Source organism: Patagioenas fasciata, chromosome 22 (genome assembly GCF_037038585.1).
Source record: "Patagioenas fasciata isolate bPatFas1 chromosome 22, bPatFas1.hap1, whole genome shotgun sequence".
Classification (NCBI taxonomy): domain Eukaryota; kingdom Metazoa; phylum Chordata; class Aves; order Columbiformes; family Columbidae; genus Patagioenas; species Patagioenas fasciata.
In genome coordinates, this window is record NC_092541.1 from 5,434,974 (window position 1) to 5,462,086 (window position 27,113).

At 48.4% G+C, this 27,113-nt stretch overlaps 3 protein-coding genes across 3 annotated transcripts; 1 reads left to right on the forward strand and 2 right to left on the reverse strand.

Annotated features, from left to right (window-relative positions):
• Window positions 1-1,891: 1,891 nt before the first annotated feature.
• LOC139825462 (feather keratin Cos1-2-like) lies at window positions 1,892-18,091 on the reverse strand. The gene is made up of 2 exons (XM_071818052.1): window positions 18,008-18,091; window positions 1,892-2,218 (listed from the first exon to the last, which is right to left on the reverse strand). Exons 1-2 carry the CDS (start codon window positions 18,089-18,091, stop codon window positions 1,892-1,894), a joined length of 411 nt encoding a protein of 136 aa, XP_071674153.1.
• A 4,056-nt stretch (window positions 18,092-22,147) lies between these two features.
• LOC139825476 (feather keratin Cos1-2-like) lies at window positions 22,148-22,882 on the reverse strand. The gene is made up of 2 exons (XM_071798177.1): window positions 22,751-22,882; window positions 22,148-22,462 (listed from the first exon to the last, which is right to left on the reverse strand). The coding sequence occupies exons 1-2, from the start codon at window positions 22,880-22,882 to the stop codon at window positions 22,148-22,150; spliced, it is 447 nt and encodes a 148-aa protein (XP_071654278.1).
• Window positions 22,883-26,145: 3,263 nt separating this feature from the next.
• Window positions 26,146-26,451, forward strand: LOC136111807 (feather keratin Cos1-1/Cos1-3/Cos2-1-like). Its single transcript, XM_065856214.2, has one exon. It carries the CDS (start codon window positions 26,146-26,148, stop codon window positions 26,449-26,451), a length of 306 nt encoding a protein of 101 aa, XP_065712286.2.
• Window positions 26,452-27,113: the final 662 nt, after the last annotated feature.

A 27,113-nucleotide genomic window follows, 5' to 3' on the forward strand; every position in this document is an offset into this window, starting at 1 on the left:
GTGGTAGATAATCTCATCTTGTCTCTCTTTCCCATGAAAGATTGGACGAGGTGATCTTTCAAGGTCACTTCTATTACGGAATATTCTTTGATTCCCTGTCCCTCCCAGTGACACCCTTCAATTGTGATGTCACAATATGCCACCGCACCACTGTCATTGCAAAGAAAATCCACATTCCAAAAGAGTTTACTGTAATTGAGATTCACTTTTTTTTTTTTTTTTCAGAGAAAATAGGATGATGCATGGTTATTGTCCTCTTCATTTCCAAGACTTGTTCACCGAGAGACATAGTCTGCAGGCAGGGAATATCAAAGAGAGACATGAACCTTTGAACTTCTTCTCTAGAAGGACAATCATGATCAAGAGAAATGAGAACCCCCAAAGATGAGTCAGCAGGTCCACAAGAGACTTCCATCTAGAGTGGCAGATACAGGTACCCAGAAGAGTGTCTTGATTGTCCAGGTCTTCTAGGTGACAGCTCTCTTTGTGCGCTGAGGCACTCCATGCTGGGGTCCATTGCCTGGGCCCCAGGGCAGAGTGGGTCCGTGGCGCCATGTAGGGGCCTTGGCTTCCTGGGCTTAGGACAAATAGTTTTCCTCCCAGTGTAACCACCAAGACTGGTGCTGTTTACTGCAGAGCCTGGTGTGGGGAGAGATGTCCTACCATGAGGGCACAGCCCTGCACTTTGGTGTGCCCATGCGGTTCCCAGGGGTGAGCAGGGTCTCTTGCAGGACAGCTCTACAACCGCCAAAGACTGCACTAAAGAGAGAAGGGTCACAAAGACGATCAATGGAATAAGAATCCGCAGCGTAAGGAAAGGCTGAAAGAATTAGATATGCCCAGTTTTGAGAAGTTAAGTGGGCACCTCAGCACCATGCTCCAGTATTTCACGGGTGCCTAGAAAGAAAATGGAGACTCCCTTTCTGCAAGCAGTCACATGGAAGAAATGATGGGTAATAGGTGCAAGCCACTCCTGGGAGGAATCTGACTGAACACCAGAGCAGTATTATCCATGATGAGAACAAGCACACACTGGTATACTATCTCCAGGGAAGTGCTGGATTCTGAAACTTTGGACACCTATACGATGCAGTTAAACAGGGTACTGGACCATTTTGTCTAGCCGGTGCTTTTGCCAAGAAAGGTTGGTCCAGGACATCCTTTTCGTCTGTTTCATCCTGGTATTCTATGATGATGATGCAGATGCATGCCTGGAGAGCAGCAGGGCCCTGCCAGGTGCTGAAGGAATATATGAGATATGTATCGACCTGTGCCCAGGTGTGTTGGCCATGCACACTAGGTCAGGTAATGGAGGGGAGGGAATGAGACAGATGAGGCTGTAGTCTCTTCCCAGGTATTGCTGTTTCCCAGCCCCACTCCTGCCACCCTTTGGAGCCATTTCATCACTTAAGGTCACTGGCTATGGATTAGCCATGAATGTTTTCTCAGATGCAAGAGAAAGGGCACAAAATAACATCTGCTGCAGGGAATCCCACCCTCCTGTTCCACCACTGTTTTCCCTCAGCAGACTGGAAGAGTTGCCTCAAAACAAAGGGAAACTCAAATGTCCAGGCTTGGATGCAGTACAACTTTAATGAGTGTCAAGAAGAAATGGAGCTGGTTCACAGGGAGCACCACGGGCAGCCCCAAGGATGCGGTGAAACTCTGGTAGGGTGTCAGTCTTCCTACCCTGCAGAGGATAGGATACCAGCATGTCCCTACTAGGCTGGCCTTGCAGACAGAATCAGCAGGGGAAAGAATGAGAGGTGAGAGTTGAAGAAGTAAGCAACAGATCAAAGCTCTGAATGCAATGTCATGGAGATTTATCTCCTTTCAAGGACCATTTTCAAAGGTCTTGGGAGTTTCTTGCCCGAGGATGTTGCCAGTGTCTTTAGCATGGTGGACATCTGCTGCCACAGTAGCGGCTGGTAATGCAGGAGAGATCAAAGCCCCCAGAGTTGATGGGCACTCCCTCAGAGCTGAGGATGCTGCCAACAGCAGCAGAGGTGGAGGAGCCCACAACAGTGTTCTGAGGGAAGGAGCTGAGGATGGGGCCAGGCAGGGTCACCACCACGGGGGAGGGTTCAATGACAACGGTGGAGCTCTGGCACTGCCTGACAGAGGGCTCATTGCAGCTGTTGGCCAGTGGGATCGGGCCACAGGGCTGGCAGGGCATGCATGGATTGCAGCAGGACATGTCTCTGGGACAGAGGTTCACCTGGGTGAGAGGGCAGGAGGAAATAGATCATGAGGAATTGACCATGAGAAGCAACATGGCACCCAGCCACAGTGGAGCCAAGGCACCTCCTGGCCCAGCATACACTGCCCAGGAGCCACCATCATCAAGTCCCAGCATCTCTCCACAGAAGACCTTCTATCCCCTTCCCTCTCCCATGACACCTGGATTGGACACATGGTGGCATGTATTTCTTTTTAGTTCATGTCCATTCCGCCACGGACGCTTTTTTAGAAGGCTGGATGAGAAATCCCAGGATTTCCAGGTCAAGGATGAATCATCATGTTCAGAACACAGGGACTAAGAGCAGGAGGGTCAAGTGGAGGCAGGTGGTGTCATCCTGGGGAACTCTGCTGGGTTCTTTTGTATGATCTTACTGACAGGAAGGGCCCCAGCTGCTCCCAGCAATACAATCCTTGACTTGTCCCCAAGGACTCCTGTGAGTGTGTGCACTACCCTCTCTCATTATTCCTTGGCTCTCTCCACCAGTCTCTGGCTCTGATATTCCTAGGAGGGTGCACTGCACTTTTTCATCTCTCTTTCTAAGTTGCCTTCAGGAGGAAATTGCAACCTATTTGGCCTCCTACTCTCTCTGGGCAGTCCATGGAACCCTGAGACTCCTCAAGCAGTGCTGCCAGTGCTTTTGGCCTGCTTAGAGTGCCCCGTCCCTGCTCTGGAGGGGAGGTCTCTGGCAGGTCCTCAGTCACGTCCATTTCTATGTGCTCATCTGTAAGAATGTGCCTGTTAGCGTGATTGTGTACCAGTCTGTTTGATTCCCTACATGCACATCTATGTGCTTGTCTGCCTGGCTGTGCACACACCTGTGTGCCTCTGGTGAGACCGTGTTTCTATTTGCCTGTACAATTCTTTGCACATCTCTGGCATTGTGCATATTTGCTTGTGTCTGTACATCTCTGAAATACCTTCTGCACACGTGAGCATGTTGGATATGTGATTTCTGCATATGTGTGTGTGTGTACATATTGTGCCTGACCATTCTGAGTCCCGCCTTGGCACCACTGTGTGTCAGTAACAGGCATTGACACAGTCTCAGCCCCTCATCTAAGAGGTCAGGGACAGTGCCACAGTACTCTGGTCTCAGTGAGGAGAAAACCCAACCCTGAACAACTCATTTTATCTTGGCTCCAGGCAGCTTCAAAGGGCTGAGCTGTTTCCCAGGGTCTTTGCATCTGACTCTTGTAAATGCTTTGATGTTACAGGATTCACCTGGCTCTGTGAATGAGGCTTGCCCATAGTCAGGAGCTATAGGAAAAAGAATTAGAGCCTGGGGAGGCTGAGAGGAGGAAGATGGTGAACATGAGGCGTGTAGGCAAGGGCATCAGTAAAGAGCACCAACGCTGGACAGAGCCAAGGATGCCAAGTGCCAGCAATACTAGATAAGTCCAGCAGTGCTGTAAGGTCTCTTTCCAAGCCTCTAATGAGACACTGACTCCAAACTGTTCTTACAAATTATTTGGCCGTGGCTGAGATGCAGGAGATGTAGCTTCTTGGTCCTATGGCCTGGAGAAGGAGAGTGGGATTCAAACACCAGCTAACATCACCACGCAGAGGAAAGCAGTGGGTCTCCAGAGAAGGAGACTCCAGAACCTCTCTGGACAGCCTGTTCCGGTGCTCTGTCACCCTAGAAGAAGTTATTCCTCATGTTCAGATGGAAGCTCCTGTGCTTCAGCCCGTACCCGTTGCCTATCATCCTATCACTGGCCATCCCTGAAAGGGTTCTGGTAGCATCCTTTTGACATCCACTCTTAAGATACTTGTAAACATTGATAAGATCACCTCTCAGATTTCTCTTCTCCAGGCTGAAATGACACAGTTGTCTCAGTCTCTCCTCTTCAGAAAGATGTTGTAGGCTCCGATTGTCTTCCTAGCCTGCCGCTGGACTCCATCCAGTAATTCCTTGTCCCACTTAAACCAGAGCCCCAAAACTGGGTTCTTTTCCTTAAATGCAGGCATTCTGGCCCACACCACAGTGCCTTTCCTCGTCCCCAAATGATGGAGAGAAAGACCCTCCTCAGGGTCCTCTGCCATTGTGGGATTTGGGGTCCACTGACACACACCAGTGAGTTGGGAACTCTGCAGTGAGTGACCAGTGGTGGAAAGCCGCCTGGGGACGCTGCCTACCTTGAAGAACCCTTCCCATAGCACTGTGTATCTGCTGCTCCAAATAAAAACTTTTTCATTCTGGAGGTGCTGAAACACTCGCAGAAGTAGTTCGAAGAGGTTGTGGAGTTCTAGCTCTGGAGATACTCCAGTCCTGTCTTGATATGCTCTTAGCCGATGTGCTCTAGCTGACACTACTCTAGTAGAGGCATTGGGCGAGGTCATGTGCAGAGGTGCCTTCCAACCTCAACAGTTCCATGATTCTGTGAAATGCAGAGCACAAGGTGCAGCAGCAATACCAGGAAATTCAGGTTTCTTTCCAGGTCAACACACAAGCGTTGTGGTTGAGACGGACAAACGACATAGACCACGTTCTTCCAGGATGAAAGTAGTAGATGCCATTTATTGCCACAAGTGCATCTTTATACAGTTTTACCAATTCATGTGTCTCTTCACTATTGGTTACAAGTTACAGCAGTAACATCTCATTGGCTAATTTTGCTATCATCAGTGTTACTCTTCTACTCCCTTCTCTCTCACGGGTACATCCTTAATATCTCCAGATACTCTTTTACTCCCATCTTTCTCACAGGTAGGCCTTCATATCTTCAAGGCTAATTTCTGTTCCCATGCCCTCCGTCACGGAATCCACGGACCCACCGTAGTCTCCCACACACAAGGACCCTGAATTGAATTGCCCCCCATCAACTGCAATGTTATCCTGGCCATATCTTGACCCAGACCTATGCTGAAGTCCAGCAAAGCTCTTGCGATCACCCCTTCAGGAGACACCGCTGCAGCCCAGCCCTGTCCAAAATGTCTCTCCAGAGCTACTCTCACTTCTTAGCCAAACACCCTTGGTGGGGCTCTCGGAGCGGGAAATCAAAGGCAGCATAAAGAGAAACAGCAGCACGTGTGATGTCATTACCTGCAAATTTACCATTCTTTAGGAGCATGCAGGAAAATTGTAGTTTATGCAGTGTGAGTCTTTTGGCCTGAGGCCATGTGAAGACAAAAGAAAAACTAGTTCAACTGGTCACTCCCTCAAACAGTTCAGTCACCTCCTTCACATTAGGAATCAAGTGAATGAGAACTCCTTTGTCTCCTTGCCCTCCTCTCACAGGAAGGGGTCCAGCCTTCAAGGACAACTCACTTGATACCTTTCCCTTGGTCCCATGTTAGTGCTCTGAGATCGTGATTATGGGAGAGAGCAGAGGAGAGTTGGTTTGTCATGGAGAGGGGTTGAGGCTGGGCTGAGGTGGCTTTGTGGCTACAGGCCATGCAGGAGGATCCCTGGCCTCAGGAAAATCAACCCTTGCTCCCCGCTGCATAGCATCTAACTCCCCTCCCATCAGGTGCCCAGGGTCTTTTTTGGTGGGGTTTCAGCCTTTCCCTTGCTGTATCTCTGCTCAGAAATATTCCCGTTGGCCTCCGAGCATGCCTTAAGCATGGTGATCCCGACTCATACTGTGTCCATGGGAAGACCCCAGTGCTTCACGAGACCCTGGGATAACAGCAGCATCATAAGCACTCGAGGCCATTCCTCTTGGTCTGTATGGAGGTGGTCCTGGGAAGGAGGCTCAGACACAGAAGATGGCTGCATGGATGCAAGGAGAAGACTGTAGGAGATATTGCTTTGGCCAGAGAGGCTCATCTTGAGCTTCCCAGCATCTCCAGAATGAGGAGGCGTGGCATGCAAAGGGATTGTATGTCCCGGGTATGTGAGCACAAATATCAGTTGACATTACCGCTAATCAACCCTACAGCAGAGCAATAGCAAGAGCAGGAAAAAGAGACAGGTTGTGATAGCACAGATAGAAAACAGAAATAAAGCACGGAGTCAGCTGATCGGAGCCAGCGCAGCGAGAGCCAGAGCCGGCGAGGTTCAGTCGACTACGAGGTTTAGCCGAGATTAGAAAGCCCAGAGGGAAACGTACAGGGACAGCGTGACTCCTGGCGGTCCCGATTCCCCCGAACCCCCGGTAGCCATTGCGAGAGAGCGGCTGACGTGGCGGGGGGCGTTCCCACGGTGACGGCGACCACACCTCCTCCTCTTGCCTTGAAAAAACCTTTGGGAGGGCAGCGACTAGTCGCTGCCTACCAGGTGCAGAGAGGAGCAACTAGCTAGCGCAGCGGGTGTGGCAGCTAGCGCAGCGGGTTGCAGAGAGCACTTGTTTTTCATTCCCACCGACTTATTGCCAGCGTCCCAGACCGCTGATGACCATGGTCGCCTCCAGAAGGAGAGCATGTCTCAAAAAGACTGTGGCAACGCAGACTGAAGTTCTGTCCCAAACGGTGGCTGTTCAGGTCTCCGGCTGCAAGGAGTGCCAGAGCCTGCTGCTGCCGGAGGAGGGAGGCCAGCACTCCACTTGTGTGAGGTGTGAGCAGGTGCAAGATCTGCTCGACATGGTTGTGAAGCTTAAGGAGGAGGTTGAGACGCTGAGGTCCATCAGGGAGTGCGAAAGGGAGATCGACTGGTGGAGTAACACCCTTACGTGCCGGTCGGAAAGGCCCCAGGGAGGTACCCCCGAAAAGGAGATGGACCTCCTGCCCTCCCGGACAGAGGCGGAGGTCCTGAGACAGCCCCACCCTTGTCGCTGTCGGGCAGAGGTAAATGACCTAAAAAAAGATGAGGGTTGGAAGCTTATTCCAGTTCGGCATCACAGGCAGCCCCACTCCCTGCCTGATTTGCCTCCCCAGGTGCCCCTCCGTAATAGGTTTGAGGCCCTGGATCTTGAAGAAGAGGTAGGTGAGGAGGTGGTGCCAAGCCTGCCTACAAGATCACATAGGAAGAGGCGGTTGACTACACAACTGAAGACTACCTCTGATAAGAAAGATAGAAAGGTGATTGTAATAGGAAATTCCCTTCTGAAAGGAACAGAGGGCCCAATATGCAGGGTTGACCCTCATCTTAGGGAAGTCTGTAGTCTACCTGGAGCCCGGATCAAGGATATTGCTAGAGAGCTCCCCAGACTGGTGCAACCGACAGAATACTACCCACTGCTGGTCTTCCAGACAGATGGGGAGGAAGTTGCTTCCCGTAGTCTGAGGGGAATGAAGAATGACTTCAAGGTCTTGGGAAGGATGGTGAAAGATTCAGGGGCTCAAGTGATCTTCTCTTCACTCCTTCCCTCTTCAAGTGACGATGTGGGGTGGAATGGGAAAATTCAATCTCTAAATGGTTGGCTCCAAGACTGGTGCTACAGGCAGGGCTTTGGTTTTTTTGATAATGGCTGGTTTTATAAGACTCCAGTCCGGACAGTGTTATGCAGGAAAGGCTTATCTCGCAGAGGCAAAAGGATGCTGGGGCAGGAATTAGCTGGGCTCATTTGGAGAGCTTTAAACTAGCCTCGAAGGGGGATGGGGTTGTAGTTGGGCTTGCCCCAGAGGGGCAGCATTCTAAAACAGATGAGGACCGGGTGGCCTCCTGTGCCCCTAGGGAGAAATTGGTGTGCTCTGCTCGCTCCCTGAAATGCCTGTACACCAATGCGCGCAGCATGGGGAATAAGCAGGAGGAGTTAGAATCCTATGTTCAGTCGGGAGATTATGATCTGGTGGCAATTACAGAAACGTGGTGGGACAGTTCACATGACTGGAATGTGGTTATGGATGGCTATGCCCTTTTCAGGAAAGACAGGCCAGCCAGGCGTGGTGGTGGAGTTGCTCTCTATGTGAGAGAGCAACTGCAATGTACTCAATTCTGCCCAGGAGCAGATGAGGAACGAGTTGAGAGTGTATGGGTCAGGATCAAGGGACAGGCTGGTAGGGGTGATACTGTTGTAGGTGTCTATTACAGGCCACCAGATCAGACTGAGGAAGTTGATGAGGCCTTCTATGCGCAGCTGAGAGTGGCCTCACAGTCACAGGCCCTGGTTGTTGTGGGTGATTTTAACTTCCCTGATGTTTGCTGGAAGGACCATTCAGCCAGCCAGCCACAGTCCAGGAGGTTCCTCCAGTGCATTGATGATAACTTCCTCATGCAGATGGTGGAGGAGCCGACCAGGAGAGGTGCACTGCTGGATCTCATCCTCACTAACAAAGAGGGTCTGGTTGAAGCAGTAAAGGTTGAGGGCTGCCTGGGTTGCAGTGACCACGAGATGGTGGAGTTCAGCATCTCGTGTGGCAGGAACAGAATAGCAAGTAGAATTGCAACCCTGGACTTTGGCAGGGCTAATTTCGGCCTTTTCAAGCAACTGCTGAGGGAAACCCCATGGGCAAGACTGCTTGAAGGAAAAGGGGCCCAAGAGAGCTGGATTGCATTCAGAGATTGCTTCTTCCATGCTCAGGATCAGAGCATCCCCACACGTAGGAAGTCGAGGAAGGGAGCCAGAAGGCCTGCGTGGTTGAATAGGGATCTGTTGGGTATGCTCAAGCAGAAGAGGCGAGTTTACAGGTCATGGAAGCAGGGACTGGCCACTTGGGAGGAATATAAGGCTGCTGTTAGAGGATGCAGGAAGGCAGCTAGGGTAGCCAAGGCCTCCTTAGAATTACAGCTGGCGAGAGGGGTCAAGGACAGCAAGAAGAACTTTTTCAAATACATAGCAGATAAAACTAATACCAGAGGCAATGTAGGCCCACTGATGAATGAGGTGGGTGCCCTGGTGGCAGAAGACACAGAGAAGGCAGAATTGCTGAATGCCGCCTTTGCCTCTGTCTACTCCGCTGGAGGCTGTCCTGGGGAACCCTGTACCCCTGAGACCCCGGATGAAGCCAGGTTAATGGAGGAGTTTGCTTTAGTCGATGAGGACTGGGTTAGGGAACAATTAAGTAGTCTGGACGTCCATAAATCCATGGGTCCAGATGGGATGCATCCGCGGGTGCTGAGGGAGCTGGCTGAAGTCATTGCTAGACCGCTATCCATCATTTTTGCCAAGTCTTGGGAAACGGGAGAGGTGCCCGAGGATTGGAGGAAAGCAAATGTCACTCCAGTCTTTAAAAAGGGCAAGAAGGAGGACCCGGGTAATTATAGACCGGTCAGCCTCACCTCTGTCCCTGGGTAAGTAATGGAACAGCTTATCCTTGGTGCCATCTCAAGGCACATCAGGGATAAGAGGGTCATTAGGGGCAGTCAGCATGGCTTTACCAAGGGTAAGTCATGCTTGACCAACCTCATAGCCTTTTATGAGAATGTAACAAGGTGGATGGATGATGGCAGAGCGGTGGATGTGGTCTACCTTGACTTCAGTAAAGCCTTTGACACAGTCCCTCACAGCATCCTCACAGCTAAATTGAGGAGGTGTGGTCTCGACAATAGAGTAGTGAGGTGGGTTGCAAACTGGCTTAAAGAGAGAAGCCAGAGAGTGGTGGTCAATGGTGCGGAGTCCAGTTGGAGGCCAGTATCTAGTGGAGTGCCTCAGGGGTCAGTACTGGGGCCAATATTATTCAATATATTCATTAATGATTTAGACGAGGGAATTGAGTGTACTATTGGCAAGTTTGCTGATGACACTAAGCTGGGAGGAGTGGCTGACACGCCAGAAGGCTGTGCCGCCATCCAGCGGGACCTGGACAGGCTGGAGAGTTGGGCGGGGGATAATCTGATGGAATTTAACAAGGGAAAGTGTAGAGTCCTGCATCTGGGCAGGAACAATCCCAAGTTCCAGTATAGGTTGGGGCATGACCTATTAGAGAGCAGTGTAGGGGAAAGGGACCTGGGGATCCTGGTGGACAACAGGATGACCATGAGCCAGCACTGTGCCCTTGTGGCCAGGAAGGCTAATGGCATCCTTGGGTGTATTACAAGGGGGGTGGTCAGTAGATCGAGAGAGGTCCTCCTTCCCCTCTACTCCGCCCTGGTGAGACCCCATCTAGAATATTGTGTTCAGTTCTGGGCCCCTCAGTTCAAGAAGGACAGGGAACTGCTGGAGAGGGTCCAGCGTAGGGCAACAAAGATGATTAAGGGAGTGGAGCATCTCCCTTATGAAGAAAGGCTGAGGGAGCTGGGGCTCTTTAGTTTGGAGAAGAGGAGACTGAGGGGTGACCTTATTAATGTTTATAAATATATAAAGGGTGAGTGCCATGAGGATGGAGTCAGGCTCTTCTCAGTGGCAAACAATGATAGGACAAGGGGCAATGGGATCAAGCTGGAACACAAGAGGTTCCACTTAAATTTGAGAAAGAACTTCTTCTCAGTGAGGGTAACAGAGCACTGGAACAGGCTACCCAGGGAGGTTGTGGAGTCTCCTTCCCTGGAGACATTCAAAGCCCGCCTGGACACATTCCTGTGCGACCTCACCTAGGCGTTCCTGCTCCAGCAGGGGGATTGGACTAGATGATCTTTTGAGGTCCCTTCCAATCCCAAACATACTGTGATACTGTGATACTGTGAAATGACAGACACTCCTGGTCACTTTTAACTGCCGTAACTATTGCAAATCCAAGAAGACCTTGGCGGGCGTCCAGGCATCCACGCAGCTGGCTACTGTCTCCTTCATCTATGGGACAGGTGGAAAACATAAGGTGAAAACCGTTATGGGTCCTGATAAAGACAGGGGTATTACTCACCAATGATCATTAGGGGCAAAATAGGCCTGACTTGGAGAAGAATAATTTAAATTGGTAACAATAAGAAATGAAGCGGGATGGTAAAAACCATCCAAAATAGCCTTAAGAATTTCCCCACATTCCTTAACTCGTTACCAGATTCAACTTCAATCCTTCAATGCAGGCTTCTCTATTTGATTCACTCTTAAACAATCCAGTGGGATGCAGAATATGGGGTTGTTGTCAGTACACAATAGTTCCTTTGTGATCGAACACTGACTTTGACTGATCTACCTGTGAAAACCATCAGAGTGTTTGTGACTTTCCCTACTACACATGACCCTGCATTCTCAGGCACACCTGCTGGGCCCTCAGACTCAGTTCTTCTATGGGGACGTGGAAACCCTGGTGTGCGGAGGGGTTTCGTTAGAAGGAGATATGTTGTTGAATAGTCAGGCCCAAAGAAATCTCAAGGTCACTTCGAGAAGCTGAGAACAGAATCTACTGTGAGAAAGAGGGGCATTTCTTCATTAACAGGGCCTCAGCATGACGTGAGTCGTCGGACCTATCATCGGTGGGGCTCCAGCGTGTGGACTGCCCATGATGTTCATTTAGCAAATCCATGCTTGGAGCGTGGATTCGTGATTAGAGAATAGTTGCGTGTGTAAGGAGACATGTTTCTGTAATAAATGGCTTTGCGTGATTCACATTGAATCAGAGTGCTGAGTCCTTTATCGTTCCAACAAATGGTGACCCCAACGTGATACTCCGAACAGCGTCTCACTAAGGTCGGGGAAAAGCCTGGAGCGGCCCAGCCGGAGGCGGATCAGCTGGACTGAGAACCGGGCGGAGGCGTACGGACGTTCCACAGATAAATTTTGTTGAAGAAGGCCCCGGAAAAGGTGAGTGGCTGGGAGCAGGAGAAGGGAAGAGTGAAGTTATGGGGCAGAATATATCCTCTGAGAAAGAAGCTATAGTTAACTCCTCCTGCATATTCTATGAGAGGACTTAAATATGAAGAAAGTAACATACGTAGACTGTTGGTTTGGTGTAGAACTAACAGCTACCCGACAGAAGCTGAGAAAGCTTTTAAAATTGAACTTTGGGACAATATAGGGCAGAAATTATGGGATAAGCTTAGCGATGGAGATAAAGAAGCTAAATCATTAGTGACTACATGGAAGCTTATAATTTCCACCTTAAAAGAATTTAAGGCTGAACGGGCTGCGGTTACTGGAATTTTTGCAGCGTTGCAGCCTGATAAGAACTCTAAAAATAACTGTGAAGCTTACCCAGTTTGTGTTTTCAATACCCTTCCTGCTCCATGCCCTGTTGTGCCTTCGGCACCCCTGATGATACAACAGTCTTGGGTGGAGGGAGGAAAATTACCGAGTGGATGGCCTCCTGTACCATCACACAACCCTAGAGAGACCAAAAAGCCCAAAGAACTGGAGTGAGATAATTTGCCAAAAGGACTGGTGAAAGTTGAGAATGCTAAAGTCCTAAATAAGTGTAGTATCAATTCTTTTACTGATTCGTGTCCGCCTTCACCACCTTCTACCCTTCTAACTCCTACAAGAGAACAGAAGGAGTCGCCGGATAAGAACTGGGCAAAAGAACTGTGTGAAAGATCAGATCAGCTATTAGCGAGTGAATCCAACAGTCAGCAATATCAAACTATGAGAGAGGTGCCTGAAACCAACAAAGCAGTCAAATCATTTGCAACTATTAATCAGGGTCCCATTGAGAATTACATGCAATTTATTGACCACCTTCAAGAGACCATCAATAAGCAGGTTGAAAACTTAGAAATTAAGGAAGCACTGGTGTTGAAATTAGTAGTAGAGAATGCTAATGTTTGCTATCAGCATGTTATTTGCGAGTTTTACAGTACATATTATGTGCTCCTGTGTACCGTCTCTTTGAAAATCAAGCAGCTTGTCAGGAATGTGAGTTAATTGTTTTACTAGTTGTTTTTAAGTGCGCCATAAAACCTTCTGCCTGCTCTTCCCACTCAGGCTGCAAGCAGCCCTGTGCTTCCCTCCCGCCTCCCCCCCACCAAGGTTTTTACTTGCAAGATGGGGTCAGGAATGATTGTTTTCAGTTGTGTTCCTAAAAAAAACGGTATTGGGAGGTGTTTTAAAACATACAAAAGCACGCGGACAAGAAATCATTTAATCTTTTCAGACAGTTTTACAGGCGGGGCGATTTGAACTTCAACAAGCTGAGAGAGACTTAACTGATAACACACAGGTCAGAAAACTTGTTAAAGTCTGCAAGAAGCTTTCCTTATTAACCTGTTTTCTTTGTGGGTATCTGTTTAAGCATGTTGCAATTTTGGTAGGTCTTTGTTATATGGTACGATAAGTTCACAGTCTGTTAAATCATGAGACTCCGTTGACTCAAAATGTGCATTTTGTGATAATACAGAAGAACATGAGTAATTTAGTTCTTTACTGCATGAATGTGATGTCTATCCCCGTTTCTCTATTAGGACGAGATGTGTTAGGACAACTAGGAGCAACTCTGGTGACAAAACAGCAGCATTTCTAGAAGCGGCCATGGATGATGGGCGACCAGTACTGAAATTACAGTGGAAAAATGATGATCCAGTATGGGTAAATCAATGGCCACTCAGTAAAGAAAAACTCACCCATGTCGAAGAGTTAGTACAGGAACAGCTTGAAAAAGGGCATTTAGAGCCGTCTACAAGTCCCTGGAATACTCCTGTGTTTACTATTCAGAAAAAATCAAACAAATGGAGGTTGTTACATGATCTTCGAAAAATTAATGATACCATGGAAGACACGGGAGCATTACAGCCGGGATTACCATCCCCTGTCACGATTCCAGAAAATTGGCAGATCTTAATAACTGACTTAAAAGATTGTTTTTTCATCATTGCTTTGCATCCTGATGACTGTAAATGTTTTGCATTTTCCATAAATTCTGTAAATAAGGCTGAATCTGCAAAAAGATATCAATGCGTAGTTTTGCCACAGGGAATGAAAAATTCCCTAACTATGTGCCAAATTTATGTAGCTTGGACCTTGCAATCTATCAGAAAATCTCATCCTGAGTTAGTGATTTACCACTACATGGATGACATATTAATAGCTGGGGAAACTTTTTCGACTGATTTGTTGATAAATGAAGTATCTGATACATTGCAGCATAGAGGATTGCAAATTGCTCCAGAAAAGGTACAAATTCAACCAGCATGGAAATATCTTGGTTGGGAAATTTCTCAGTCCACAGTGAAACCTCAGAAAATAGTATGTCGGCCTGTCATTCAATCCTTAAATGATGTGCAGAAACTAGTGGGTGATCTGAATTGGGTCCGGACCATTTGTGGGATCACTAATGAGGATTTAGCTCTAATTGTAAAACTGCTAAAAGGGGATAGTGACATTAGCTCTCCTAGAACGCTTACTGCTGAGGCAGAAGCTGCTCTGGAAAAGATTATGTCCAAACTTGTAAAAGCTTTCAGCCATAGGTGGAACCCAGATTACGTAATCGGACTATTAATTGTAAACAATACTAACTATCCTTTTGCTCTCATAATGCAATGGACAACTGATAAGGAGCCGTTAAAGATCTTAGAGTGGGTGTTTTTGCCTTTTCAACTCAAACGAACCATTACAACCAGGGTTGAGGTCTTTGCTCAGGTTATAATGAAAGGTAGGCAGAGAATAGTTGAAATTTCAGGGGCTGAGCCTGCATACATCATTGTTCCCCTCGTTTCAGAATATTTACAGTGGGCTTTGCAGAACTCCTTACCTTTTCAGATTGTGTTATTAGATTCTCAAGCTTTAATTAAGATATTTTCCCCTCCACACGAGTTAATGTCAGTTTTGAATATGGGATCAATGGAGGAGTGTCCCCCTCTTCTCTCAGAATTTCCTGTTAAAGGACCCACAGTGTTCACTGACGCAGGGGGTAAAATGCAGAAAGCTGCAATTACATGGAAAACAGATGGAAAATGGCATGATGTGATACTAACTGACCTGAAAGGATCAACTCAGCATTTGGAACTCAGGGCTGTAATAGAAGTGTTTATCAAATTTGCTCATAGCCCAGTGAATATTGTTTGTGATTCTTTGTATGTGGTAGGTGTGGTAGCTCGCATTGAAAGATCATTGCTCAAAGAGGTTCAGGATGCACAACTGATGTCTTTGTTCAAGCAATTATGGTTGTTGGTCGAAGACAGACAACACCAATACTTCATAACACATATCCGTAGTCATCTGACAATTCAAGGCGATTTAGCTGAAGGAAACCGCCGAGCTGATTTTCTTGTATCTCCTGCCTGGGTTCCACCTCCATTTTGGGCAAGCAATACGCTCTCATAGTTTCCTCCATCAGTCTGCTCAGGTCTTACAGCGGCAATTTTCATTGTCCGAAAGTGAAGCCCGAGGTATTGTTAAAAATTGCGCAGATTGTCAGCGCATCTCAGTAGGGCTGGGTGCAGGAATCAATACAAGAGGATTAGGAGCCTTGGAATTGTGGCAAATGGATGTCACACATGTCCCTGAATTCGGCAGGCTAAAGTATGTGCATATGTCTATTGATACATATTCTTTTGCCATATGGGCCACTGCTCAGATTGGTGAAACTAGTTCACATGTGCAACGACATTTACGTTCTGCTCTTGCAGCTTTGGGAGTTCCTGCACAGGTCAAGACAGACAACGCACCTGGTTATATCACCAAAGCTACTGTCACCTTTTTTCAATTATGGGGTGTTAAGCATATTACAGGGATACCAAATTCTCCTACTGGTCAGGCCTTGGTAGAAAGGATGAATCGAACTCTCAAGCATCAGCTTGACAAACAAAAAGGGGGAACTGACTGTACTACTCCACATAAGAGACTAAGCAAAGCATTAAATGTCTTGAACTTTTTACACCTTCCACAAGGGTTCGACATTCTACCTATGATTCGTCATGGAACAAGCTTAAAAGAACACTTGACAGACCTTAGAGAAAATCAATGTCAGGTCAAAATACGCAATGGAGTTACTGGTGAATGGGAGGGTCCTTTCCAATTAATAACTTGGGGAAAGGGTTATGCTTGTGTCATTACAGACCGAGGATCAAAATGGATTCCTGCGAAATGGATCAAGCCATGGCTGAATAAAGACAACAAAGATTAGACAGATGCGGAAGGACAGGAGGGAGATAAGTTGTGAGAATTGTCTCAAATGTAAACCGTGAATTCTTATTCAGTGTTATAGATGCTCCTAAACCCAGTGGTCTAGAAGCTTATTAGTAAACAGATAAGGTACCTTCCATCAAGAATGCTAATTTGAACAGATAGTAAGAGTTCCAAAAGGGTGATATTACAATTAGATAATCTATGCATAGATAAGGTAAAAGTATAAGATATTTCTACCATGGTAACCTAATTTAGCAACTGGTAAGGTTTTAAAAGAGATATTAAGATTAAGCTATAGATCTTTTAAATAGGTTAATATAAGTTTTAAGATATTAAGTCAATAATTAGCATATGCTGATGGTATTAAGCATGTTATTCTATAAACTGCACAGTTATAGATCTTTTAGGAATTTAAGAGAATATATGGTATTAAGTTGTCTGACTATTCTAAAATAGTGCATTGGTAAGGTTGTCATAAGTAGAATTAAGGTCTTACATATGATATGAAGGTTTCAGTATAAGCAGATAGTTGTTTAGTCTTATTAAGGAAGGTTTAGCTACATTATATGTAATTGTAATTATGTTATTAATCACGTGTCCTATGTTGCAGTGTATTTCAAAGATGATTCAATATGCTGTTTTAGGGGCCTGACTAGTTCAAGAACAAAAAGGGGGAACTGTGGAGGGGTTTCGTTAGAAGGAGATATGTTGTTGAATTAGTCAGGTCCAAAGGAATCTCAAGGTCACTTGAAGAAGCTGAGAACAGAATCTGCTGTGAGAAAGAGGGGCGTTTTTTCATTAACAGGACCTCAGCATGGCGTGAGTTGTCGGACCTGTCATCGGTGGGGCTCCAGCGTGTGGACTGCCCATGATGTTCATTTAGCGAATCCATGCTTGGAGCGTGGATTCGTGATTAGAGAATAGTTCTGTATATAAGGAGACATGTTTCTGTAATAAATGATTTTGCGTGATTCACATTGAATTGGAGTGCCGAGTCCTTTATCATTCCAACAGTGGTACTTGAAAGGAAAAGGAGTTTGACTGTAAACTGTTGGGCTCTCCCTAATGCTCCCGGAGATTTGGTCCTCCATCTCATAGCAGAGCTACACCTGGACTCCGGTCTAGTACACATTTGATGAGAGCTGTCGGCCACTGCCTCACTCAGCACCAGGCTGACCAGCTGCAGAAATACATATAGCATTGTCATGGACATGAGGAACCTGTGTCCCACCCCAGTCACCAGCAACACTGCACCAGCAGGGTATCACCCCAGGGACAATGATCTGCACTGGTAGCTAGGGTTTCTTGGACTTTCTCCCTGTTCTTACATTAGGAACGGGAGGGTGTAGGAGGCAGAGATTGCATTTCAGCTCTCTGAGAACCTCTCTGCCAGGACAAAAGCACCACCATTCAGCTTCAGATGGGCTCCTTTTGGCAAGGGCAACCAGCTGCTCTACGGTGCTCTTGGACAAACCAGGGAAGAGTCCCCTGCTACGACATGCACGTGTCTTCATGATGAGGGTCACAGAGGTACAGAGGGACACAAGTGTGCTCGTGCAGGTCTGCATCAAACCATGCAACAATCCGTATGCTCACAGAAAGCCGGAAAGCCATCAGCAAGTGTGGACTTTGTTGAGGAGATCCTGGGGACCACTGTGCTAGAAAAGGATTCAAGTTCCAAAGGGAAAACCAGGCCCCAAACAATCTCCTGGCATTTCCTGAGGACCTGCAGAGAGAGCAAGGAGAGGAAATGAAGCAGATGAGCCCAGCAAAATCATCCTGAGAGCACTGTTAGTGTCATAATAGTATCAGACACTCCCAGCAGAGGCCCACCTGTATCCAACAACGAGCGACCATCAGACAGGTGGAGGAAACAAGAGAAAAGGATATGGCATGTTGTCCCAATTGTCAGTCCTTGGTCAGCGGATGGGAAACATTACAGCGTTGCCCTTTTCCAGACAACTTTGCCACAGAGGCGCCCACAGTAATGACCCAGGTGAAAATGACCTACCTGCACAGGATGCCACCAGCACTTGGCCGAAGTCTTCTGCCTGCGCTGTCGTCTGTCTACCCGGGAAATCCTCAGGCCTTTCATCCTGGCACTTACAGAAAAAACCTTCATATGGGAAAGCACATGGAAGAAAACACGAAATGAAAAGGAGGCAGTGCACGAGGTCAGGACACAGCCCATGCCATTAGCCTATCTGTTTTACATTCATCATGAGCTTGTCAGAAAATTATTGCTTCCACAAAGGGTGCCTAAGCCTCAGGCAGTACAGGACTCCTATAAATGGCAGCTCAACTCCCTGCTCTCTCATCCACTTCTCTCACTTTATTCTCCTTGGGAGTCAGGTGTGTATGAAGCCTCTTGACCTCCTGCTTCAGGATCCAGTGTCATTTTTCCATGTGTCTCAGCTGACAGGGTCTGTCCTTGCCCCGGGGTGAGAGCTGCTTCTTATGGGAGAGGGAAGGGGAGAGAAGGTCTTCTGCTGAGAGAGGCAGGGACTTAGCGAAGGTGGCTCCTGGGATTTGATGTGGGCAGCATATGCTGGGCCAAGAGGTGCCTCTTGTCCTCTGTTTTTGGGTGCAGTGCTGCTTCTCATGCATACGTCATGTTCTGTTTCATCCTGTCTTCTCAGGTGAGCCTCTGTCCCAGAGACATGTCCTGCTGCAACCCCTGCGTGCCCTGCCAGTCCTGTGGCCCGACCCCACTGGCCAACAGCTGCAATGAGCCCTGTTGCAGGCAGTGCCAGAGCTCCACCATCACCATCCAGCCCTCCCCAGTGATTGTGACTCTGCCCGGCCCCATCCTCAGCTCCTTCCCACAGAACACTGTTGTGGGCTCCTCCACCTCTGCTGCTGTTGGCAGCATCCTCAGCTCTGAGGGAGTGCCCATCAACTCTGGGGGCTTTGACCTCTCCTGCATTACCAGCCGCTACTGTGGCAGCAGATACCGACACTGCTAAAGCTGCTGGCAACGTCCTTGGGCAAGAGCCTCTCAAGACCTTAGAACATGGTCCTTGAGAGAGAGAGAGCTTCACAGCATTGCATTCGGAGCTTTGAACTCTTGTCTCCTTCTTCGACTCATGTCTCTCTCTCTTGCTTTTGTGGATTCTGTCTCCCAAGGGCAGCGTGGCAGGGACCTGTTTTTGTCCCTCCCTTTGCAGGGCAGGCAGACTGACACTCCGCAGGAGTTTCACTGCAATCTTATGGCTGTCCATGGTGCTCCCTCTGAGATACCTCCTTTCCTTCTTGAGTCTCATTAAACTTGTGCTGCATCCCAGTCTGGGCCTCTGAGTCCTCCTTTGTTCTGAGGCAACTGTTCCAGTCTGCTCAGGGAAAATGTGGAGGAAAGGAAGGGTTGGACTCCCTGCAGTGGATTGTTTTATGGTCTTTTCTTTGGAGCTGAACAAGACATTAATGAATAATGCTACAGGCAATGGCCTTAAGTGAGTAAAGGGTTCCAGAGTGTGGAAGGAGTGGGGCTGCAAAATAGAAAGTCCTGGGGACAATCCACAATCTCATCTCTCTCATTCCTTCCCCTCCATTACCTGATCTACTGTGCATGGTCAACACACATGGGCACAGACGGTGAGACAGAGGAATCTCATGCAGTCCTTCAGCATCTGGCAGGGCCCAGTTGCTCTCCAGACACTGGTCTGCATCCAGATCATACAATAGCATAGAATAGTTTTGCTCAGGGTTTCAATCCGGTGTCTCCCAGGAGTAGCTTGCACCTATTGCCTGGTCCTCAACCCAGGAAGACAAGCCCCTCACATGGTGCCATGGACCTGCTCTGCTCCGGGGCCCAGGCAATGGACCCCAGAATGGAGCGTCTCCATGCACATGGGAGCTGTTGCCTAGAAGACCTAGGCAATCAAGACAGTCCTCTGGATACATGCATCTGCCACTCTAGATGGAAGTCTCATATGGACCTTCTGACTCACATTTTGGGGGTTCTCATTTCTCTTGATTGTGACTGTCCTTCTAGAGAAGAAGATCAAAGGTTCGTGTCCCTCTTTGCTATTCCCTGCCTGCAGAGTATGTCTTTTACAGTGAAGAAGTCTCGGAAATGAAGAGGGCAATAACCGTGCACTATCCTATTTTCTCTGAAAAAGTGAATCTCAATTGCAATAAGCTCTTTTGGAATGAGGATTTTCTTTTTTTTTTTTTGTGATGGCAGTGATGCAGCAGAGTGGATGACATATTGTGACATAACGATTGAAGGGTACCACTGGGAGGGACAGGGAATCATAGAATATTGAATACTGGAAGTGACCTTGAATGATCACCTGGTCCAAACTTTCATGGCAGAGAGAGACAAGATGAGATTAGCTACCACCCTGTCCAATCACATCGTGAAACTTGCAGTGATAGGAACTCTACCACATCCCTGGGACGTCATTCCAGCGAAGGATTGGTCTTACTGTAGCAAAGGTATTTCTTATGTGAAACTGAAACCTCTCCCAGTGACCCTTGGACTCGTGGGCACTTGTCTTCTCCATGTGGCTCCTTTGAATGAGAGAGCTGCCATCCTCTCTGTAGATATTATTTAAGTACTAGAATAGGTTGTGGAGGTCTGCCCAAGCCTTCTGTTCATCCAGCAGAAAAAGACCTATCTCCTTCAGCCTTTCCTCAGAGATCAAGTTCTCCCACCCTTTGGTCCTATTAGATGCATAGACAAGAGTGGTGGTGGCTGTCAGATCAGGATCAGGGAAGGCTGAGTCGGGGGACTTGGATCCCAGCGGTGGCTTTCTTGATGCAGGAGGGCCAGTCAGCAGAAGTGGCAATGGTGTGAACATGACCACAATCCCAATGCCATTGCTACCAAGGCTTGCAGGAAAGAGGTTTTGCGTATGGTGACATTACAATTCAAGGACATGAGTGAGAGAATCATGAACTAAGTGATAGCCAGGAAGACTGGAATACATCAGAATGACTGTACCCAGAAGCAGGCAACATAAATGATTTTCTTCAAAGCAAGGAAAGTCTCCATCATTTTTGACACAACAGTGGTGGTTTATCGGGTCTCCACCAGTGAAATATGAGGAGGAAGAAGAATGAGGCCATTCTCTTCTAGGATTCAAAGATACATGGAGAAGATAACGGCACATGGGGCCACGTACCCACCCTGGGAGGGTTGGAAGTCCCGGGGGAAAGAGATCAATTACAGGTGTCTTGTTCTCCATTGCCATGGCCCAGTACGTGACCAGAAGGAATCAGCTGTCCAGACAAGAGGGAAGGAGCAAAACCATGGTGGGTTAAATCTACTATTTTGGTTACTTTCAGAAGGACAAACCACCTTTGTTTCTGACTGAGAGAAACCACTTAACCCAGATAAGCCTCTGACCATACCAGGGCTCAGGTGTGGAAATGGACCAGAGCAGAAAGAACCTGGCAGAGTTTTGACCAACATTTCTGCTCTGCTGGAACTCACCATTGCCATGAAATGGCGGATTCCCTTTGCACATAATTGCGTGTGTGACAGTTCCTGGGTGCATTGGTTTTTTAATTGCCTCATTCTTAACTGTTTACTTTAAATGACCAAAGTGCCTATTAGGTCTAATGCGGACTGTGGCTGCAGATTACATCAGGTGTGACTGGGAAGAGCAGAGAATGTTGGTTAAGAAATGCCTATGTCTTTGCTCAAGGAAGCAAAGCAAGGCTGAGACACCCACTAAGTTGACTGTCCCTTATGACCGACTCCACTCAATTTAATTACCAAAACATGGAATTGATTTACTGTGTTGCAAAGTGACAAAACCCACTGCAAGGCATCCCACCTTCCCCTTCATCCGCTTTTTCCCTGAGAGGACTGGAAGAGTTGCCAAAGAGCAAAAGAGGACTCGAAGGCCCAGGCTTGGATGCATCACAACTTTAATAAGTCTCAAGAAGGAAAGGAGGTGTCTCAGAGGGAGAACCACAGGCAACCCCGAGGATGTGGTGAAACTCCTGAAGGGCGAGAGAGAAACAAGTCACTGTGAGGCTGGCCTTGGAGACAGAATTGGCAAAGGAAAAAGACAGAGACACAAGTGGAAGAAGGAAATAACGGTTTAAAGCTCTGAATGCAATGCCGTGAAGCTCTATTTCCTTTCAAGGACCATGTTCCAAGGTCTTAGCAGGTTCTTGCCCAAAGTAGTTGCTAGCAGCTTTAGCAGGGCCGACAGTAGCGGCTGGTAATGCAGGAGAGGTCGAAGCCCCCAGAGTTGATGGGCACTCCCTCAGAGCTGAGGATGCTGCCAACAGCAGCAGAGGTGGAGGAGCCCACAACGGTGTTCTGAGGGAAGGAGCTGAGGATGGGGCCAGGCAGGGTCACCACCACAGGAGATGGCTGGATGGCGATGGTGGAGCTCTGGCACTGTCTGACACAGGGCTCATTACAGCTGTTGGCCAGTGGGGTTGGGCCACAGGGCTGGCAGGGCACGCACGGGTTGCAGCAGGACATGTCTCTGGGGCAGAGGTTCACCTGAGAGAGAGGGCAGGAGGAAATAGAGACTGAGGGGTTCCTCTTGACAAGCAGCACTACACCAAAACAAAACGGAACCAAGGCACCTCCTGGCCCAGCATACGCTGCCCACCTCAAATCCAAGAAGCCACCTCCACTAAGTCCCAAACTCTCTCTGCAGGAGACCTTTGCTCCACTTCCCTCTCCCACAGGAAGAAGCTCCCATCAGGACAGACCCTTTCAGATGACACACACATTGAAGAAAGACTCCTGATCGAGAAGCAGGAGAAGAAGAGACCTCATACTCACCTGATTCCCAAGGAGAAGGAGGCGAAAGAAGTGGATGAGAGAGGAGAGCGTTGGGCTGATTTTTATAGGAGTCCTGCACTGCCTCAGGCTCAGGCAGCCTTTGTGGAAGTAATAATTTTCTGACAAGCTCATGGTGAATGCAAAACACACCAGCTAATGGCATGGGCTGTGTCCTGGTTTCCTGCACTGCTGCCTTTCCATTTCCTGGTATCTGCCACATACTTTCCTATGTGAAGGCTTCTTCTTTAAATGCCGGGATTAGAGACCTGAGGATTTCTGGATTGGACACATGTTGGCATGTATTTCTTTTTAGTTCATGTCCATTCTGCCACCGACGCTTCTTTAGAAGGCTGGATGAGAAATCCCAGGATTTCCGGGGCGAGGATGAATCAGAAAGCCACCAGCAAGTGTGGAGTTTGTTGTGGAGATCCTGGGGACCACTGTGCTAGAAAAGGATTCAAGTTCCAAAGGGAAAACCAGGCCCCGAACAATCTCCTGGCATTTCCTGAGGGCCTGCAGAGAGTGCAAGGAGAGGTCATGAGACTCAGGAGCCCAGCAAAATCATCCTGATAGCACTGTTAGTGTCCTAATAGTATCAGACACTTCTAGCAGAAGCCCACCTGCATCCAACAATGAAGAACCATCACAGCTGTGGAGTAAACAAGAGAAAACAGTATCGCATGTTGTCCCAAAGGTCATTCCTTGGTCACTGGATGGGAAACATTACAGCCTTGCCCTTTTCTGGACAACTTGGCTACAAAGAAGCCCACAGAAATGACCCAGGTGCACATCGCCCACCTGCACAGTATGCCACCAGCACTTGGCTCGAGTCTTCTGCTCGTGCTGACCTCTGTCTGCTCTGGAAGTCCTCAGTCTTTCCATACCAGCACTTACAGAAGAAGCCTTCATATGGCTCAGGTCCCTTTCCACAGAGCTGCTCCCCAGCCAGCAATATCCCAGCCTGTGCTGGGATTATGTTTTCCCATGCGCAGCACCTTACACTTGGCTGAGATAATTCCCAAGTTGGGGTTTCTATCAGCCACACTCAGGCTGCATAATGGAGCCCCCACTTCCTCTGAGCCCAACTACCTTATGGGCCACCACAACTACAGACAACACCAAGAGTCCCAAGACCAATTTTCTGGCCATCATCCCCTCCAGAGTAGGAACAGGGCACTGTAAGCAGGACAGATGCGCTGGCAGCATTGCTCTAAGTGTCTCAGGGATCCATGGACTATCCAGAAAGAGGAGGAGGCTAAAGAGGTTGCAATTTTCTCCTGGGGGCAGCTTAGGGTGAAAGAGAGATGAAAACGTGAAGTGCAGCGCACCTGCCTCTGAATTCAAACAACTGACCACTGGATCAAGCCGGGAGGGAACCAGAGAGCACATTGCCCATGCTAAGAGGAGCCCCTGGGGACAAGCCAAGGATTACAGGGCCGGGAGCAATTGCAGCCCTTCCTGTCAATAGGATTATGAAAAAAATTCACCGGATGTCCCCAGGCTGACATCACCTTCTTCCACCAGACCCCTCTGGTCTTCTGCCCACCTTGATGCAACCTTGCTCTGGAAATCCTGGGAATTCTCATCCCAGCACTCAGAAGAGGCATCCATGAGGCACTGGTCATGACATAACCATTTAATACATATGCAACATAGAGGGAAACAACAGCAGGTGCCATGTCATTATCTCAGATGTCTCCATTCAGTAGGAGCAGTCAGGAAAACTGTGGTTTTCTCCTCCCCCTTCTCTTATAGGATGGGATCCAGTCTTCAAGGATACTTGAGGTTATATCAGCTCCTCGGTTATTTGTTAGTGCTCTGAGATCATGGTCGTTCAATATGATAGAGGAGAGGCAATTTATCACTGAGAGAGGAAAATGGTGAGCTGATGTCACTTTGTGGCCACAGGCCAGACAGGAGGATCTCTGGGCCTGGCTCCTAACAGAGGGACCCTGCTGGGCTCAGTCAAAGAAGCGCTTGTTGCCCCTGCACAGCATCCTGCTCCCTACCCAGCAGGTGCCTTTGCTGTCAAACCTTAAGTAACGTCACAAGGTGATTGACATTGTTCATTTTTTTCCATCCCAGCTCACATGGGCTGCCCTGGGCAATGACACAGTTAGGAGGAGTTCAAGGTGAAATCAGGGGTGTCTCATTGTCCCAACTCACACTCTGGTCAAGACAAGAACAATGTTGTTGCTCTACAGTGCCCATGGTCAAATCAGGGGAGAGTCCCCAGCTGTGATCTCCACATGTCCGCATGATGAGGGTCACACAGGTACAGATTGAAACAGGTGTGCTCATGCAGGCCTGCATGGAACCACGCAAAAATCTGTACACTCACAGAAAGCCGAGAAAACATCAGCAAGTGGGGACTCTGTTGAGGAGATGTTGGGGACCACAGTGGCAGTATTCAAGCATCCCAGGTAAAACCAGGCCCCAAACATGATCCTGTCATTCCCTGAGGACCTGCAAAGAGTGCACAGAGAGGACATGAGGTAAAGGAGTCCAGCAAAATCATACTGAAAGCACGATTAATGTTGCTCTAGTGTCAGACACTCCCACCAGAGGACCACAAGCGTGCAACAAGGAGCAACTATGAAGAAGGTGACAGGAGCTACAGAAAAAGATAGATCTTGTTGTCCCAAATGGCAGTCCTTGAGCACCAGATGGGAAACATAAGAGCATTGCCCACTTCCAGAAAACTTTGCCACAAAGAAACCCACAGGAATGACCCAGGTACACATCACCTGCCTGCGCAAGTTGCCACCAGAAATTCGGCTACAACTTATGCCTGTGCCTTTCATCCTGGCACTTACAGAAAACTTCACATGGGAAAGAAAGAATGTGCAAGATGCCAGGAAATGAAAAGGTGGTAGTGCAGGAAACTAGGACACAGCCCATACCATTAGCTGGCGTATTTTGCATTCACCATGAGCTTGACAGAAAATTATTACTTCCACAAAGGGTGCCTAGGCCTGAGGCAGTGCAGGACTCCTATAAAAATCAGCCCAACTCTCTGCTCTCTCATCCACTTCTCTCGCCTCCTTCTCCTCGGGAATCAGGTGAGTGTGAAACCTCTTGTTGCCGTGCTTCTGGATCAAGTGTCTTTCCTCTATGTGTATCTCAGCTGATGCGGTCTGTCCTGGCCCTGGGGTGAGAGACATTTTCCATGGGAGAGAGAAGGGGATACAAGGTCTTCTGCAGAGAGATGCTGGGACTTGATGATGGTGATTTGATCTGGGATTTGATGATGGGATTTGATCTGGGCGATGTATGTTGGGCCAGGAGGTGCCTTGGCTCCACTGAGGCTGGGTGCCATGCTGCTTCTCATGGTCAATTCCTCATGATATATTTCCTCCTGCCCTCTCACCCAGGTGAACCTCTGTCCCAGAGACATGTCCTGCTGCAACCCGTGCGTGCCCTGCCAGCCCTGCGGCCCGACCCCACTGGCCAACAGCTGCAATGAGCCCTGTGTCAGGCAGTGCCAGAGCTCCACCGTTGTCATTGAGCCCTCCCCCGTGGTGGTGACCCTGCCTGGCCCCATCCTCAGCTCCTTCCCTCAGAACACTGTTGTGGGCTCCTCCACCTCTGCTGCTGTTGGCAGCATCCTCAGCTCTGAGGGAGTGCCCATCAACTCTGGGGGTTTTGACCTCTCCTGCATTACCAGCCGCTATTGTGGCAACAGATGTCCACCCTGCTAAAGATGCTGGCAACATCCTCGGGCAAGAAACTCGGGCAAGATAAATCTCCATGACATTGCATTCGGAGCTTTGATCTGTTGCTTACTTCTTCAACTCTCATCTCACATTCTTTCCTCTGCTGATTCTGTCTGCAAGGCCAGCCTAGTAGGGACATGCTGGTATCCTATCCTCTGCAGAGTAGTAAGACTGACACTCTGCCAGAGTTTCACCGCATCCTTGGGGCTGCCCGTGGTGCTCCCTGTGAACCAGTTCCCTTTCTTCTTGACACTCATTAAAGTTGTACTGCATCCAAGCCTGGACATTTGAGTTTCCCTTTGTTCTGAGGCAACTCTTCCAGTCTGCTGAGGGAAAACAGTGGTGGAACGGGAAGGTGGGACTCCCTGCAGCAGATTTTATTTTGTGTCCTTTCTCTTGCATCTGAGGAAACATTCATGGCTAATCCATAGCCAGTGGCCTTAAGTGATGAAATGGCTCCAAAGGGTGGCAGGAGTGGGGCTGGGAAACAGCAATACCTGGGAAGAGACTACAGCCTCATCTGTCTCATTCCCTCCCCTCCATTACCTGACCTAGTGTGCATGGCCAGCACACCTGGGCACAGGTCGAGACATATCTCATATATTCCTTCAGCACCTGGCAGGGCCCTGCTGCTCTCCAGGCATGCA

Coding starts and splice junctions, on each gene's coding strand:
- LOC139825476 (XM_071798177.1), bottom strand. CDS start 22,882: ATGAGCTTGTCAGAAAATTATTACTTCCACAAAGGCTGCCTGAGCCTG. Junction 22,463..22,750: donor TCCTTCTCCTTGGGAATCAG/GTGAGTATGAGG, acceptor CCTCTCTCTCAG/GTGAACCTCTGCCCCAGAGA.
- LOC136111807 (XM_065856214.2), top strand. CDS start 26,146: ATGTCCTGCTGCAACCCGTGCGTGCCCTGCCAGCCCTGCGGCCCGACC.
- LOC139825462 (XM_071818052.1), bottom strand. CDS start 18,091: ATGAAAGGCCTGAGGATTTCCCGGGTAGACAGACGACAGCGCAGGCAG. Junction 2,219..18,007: donor GCTGGTGGCATCCTGTGCAG/GTAGGTCATTTT, acceptor CCTCTCACCCAG/GTGAACCTCTGTCCCAGAGA.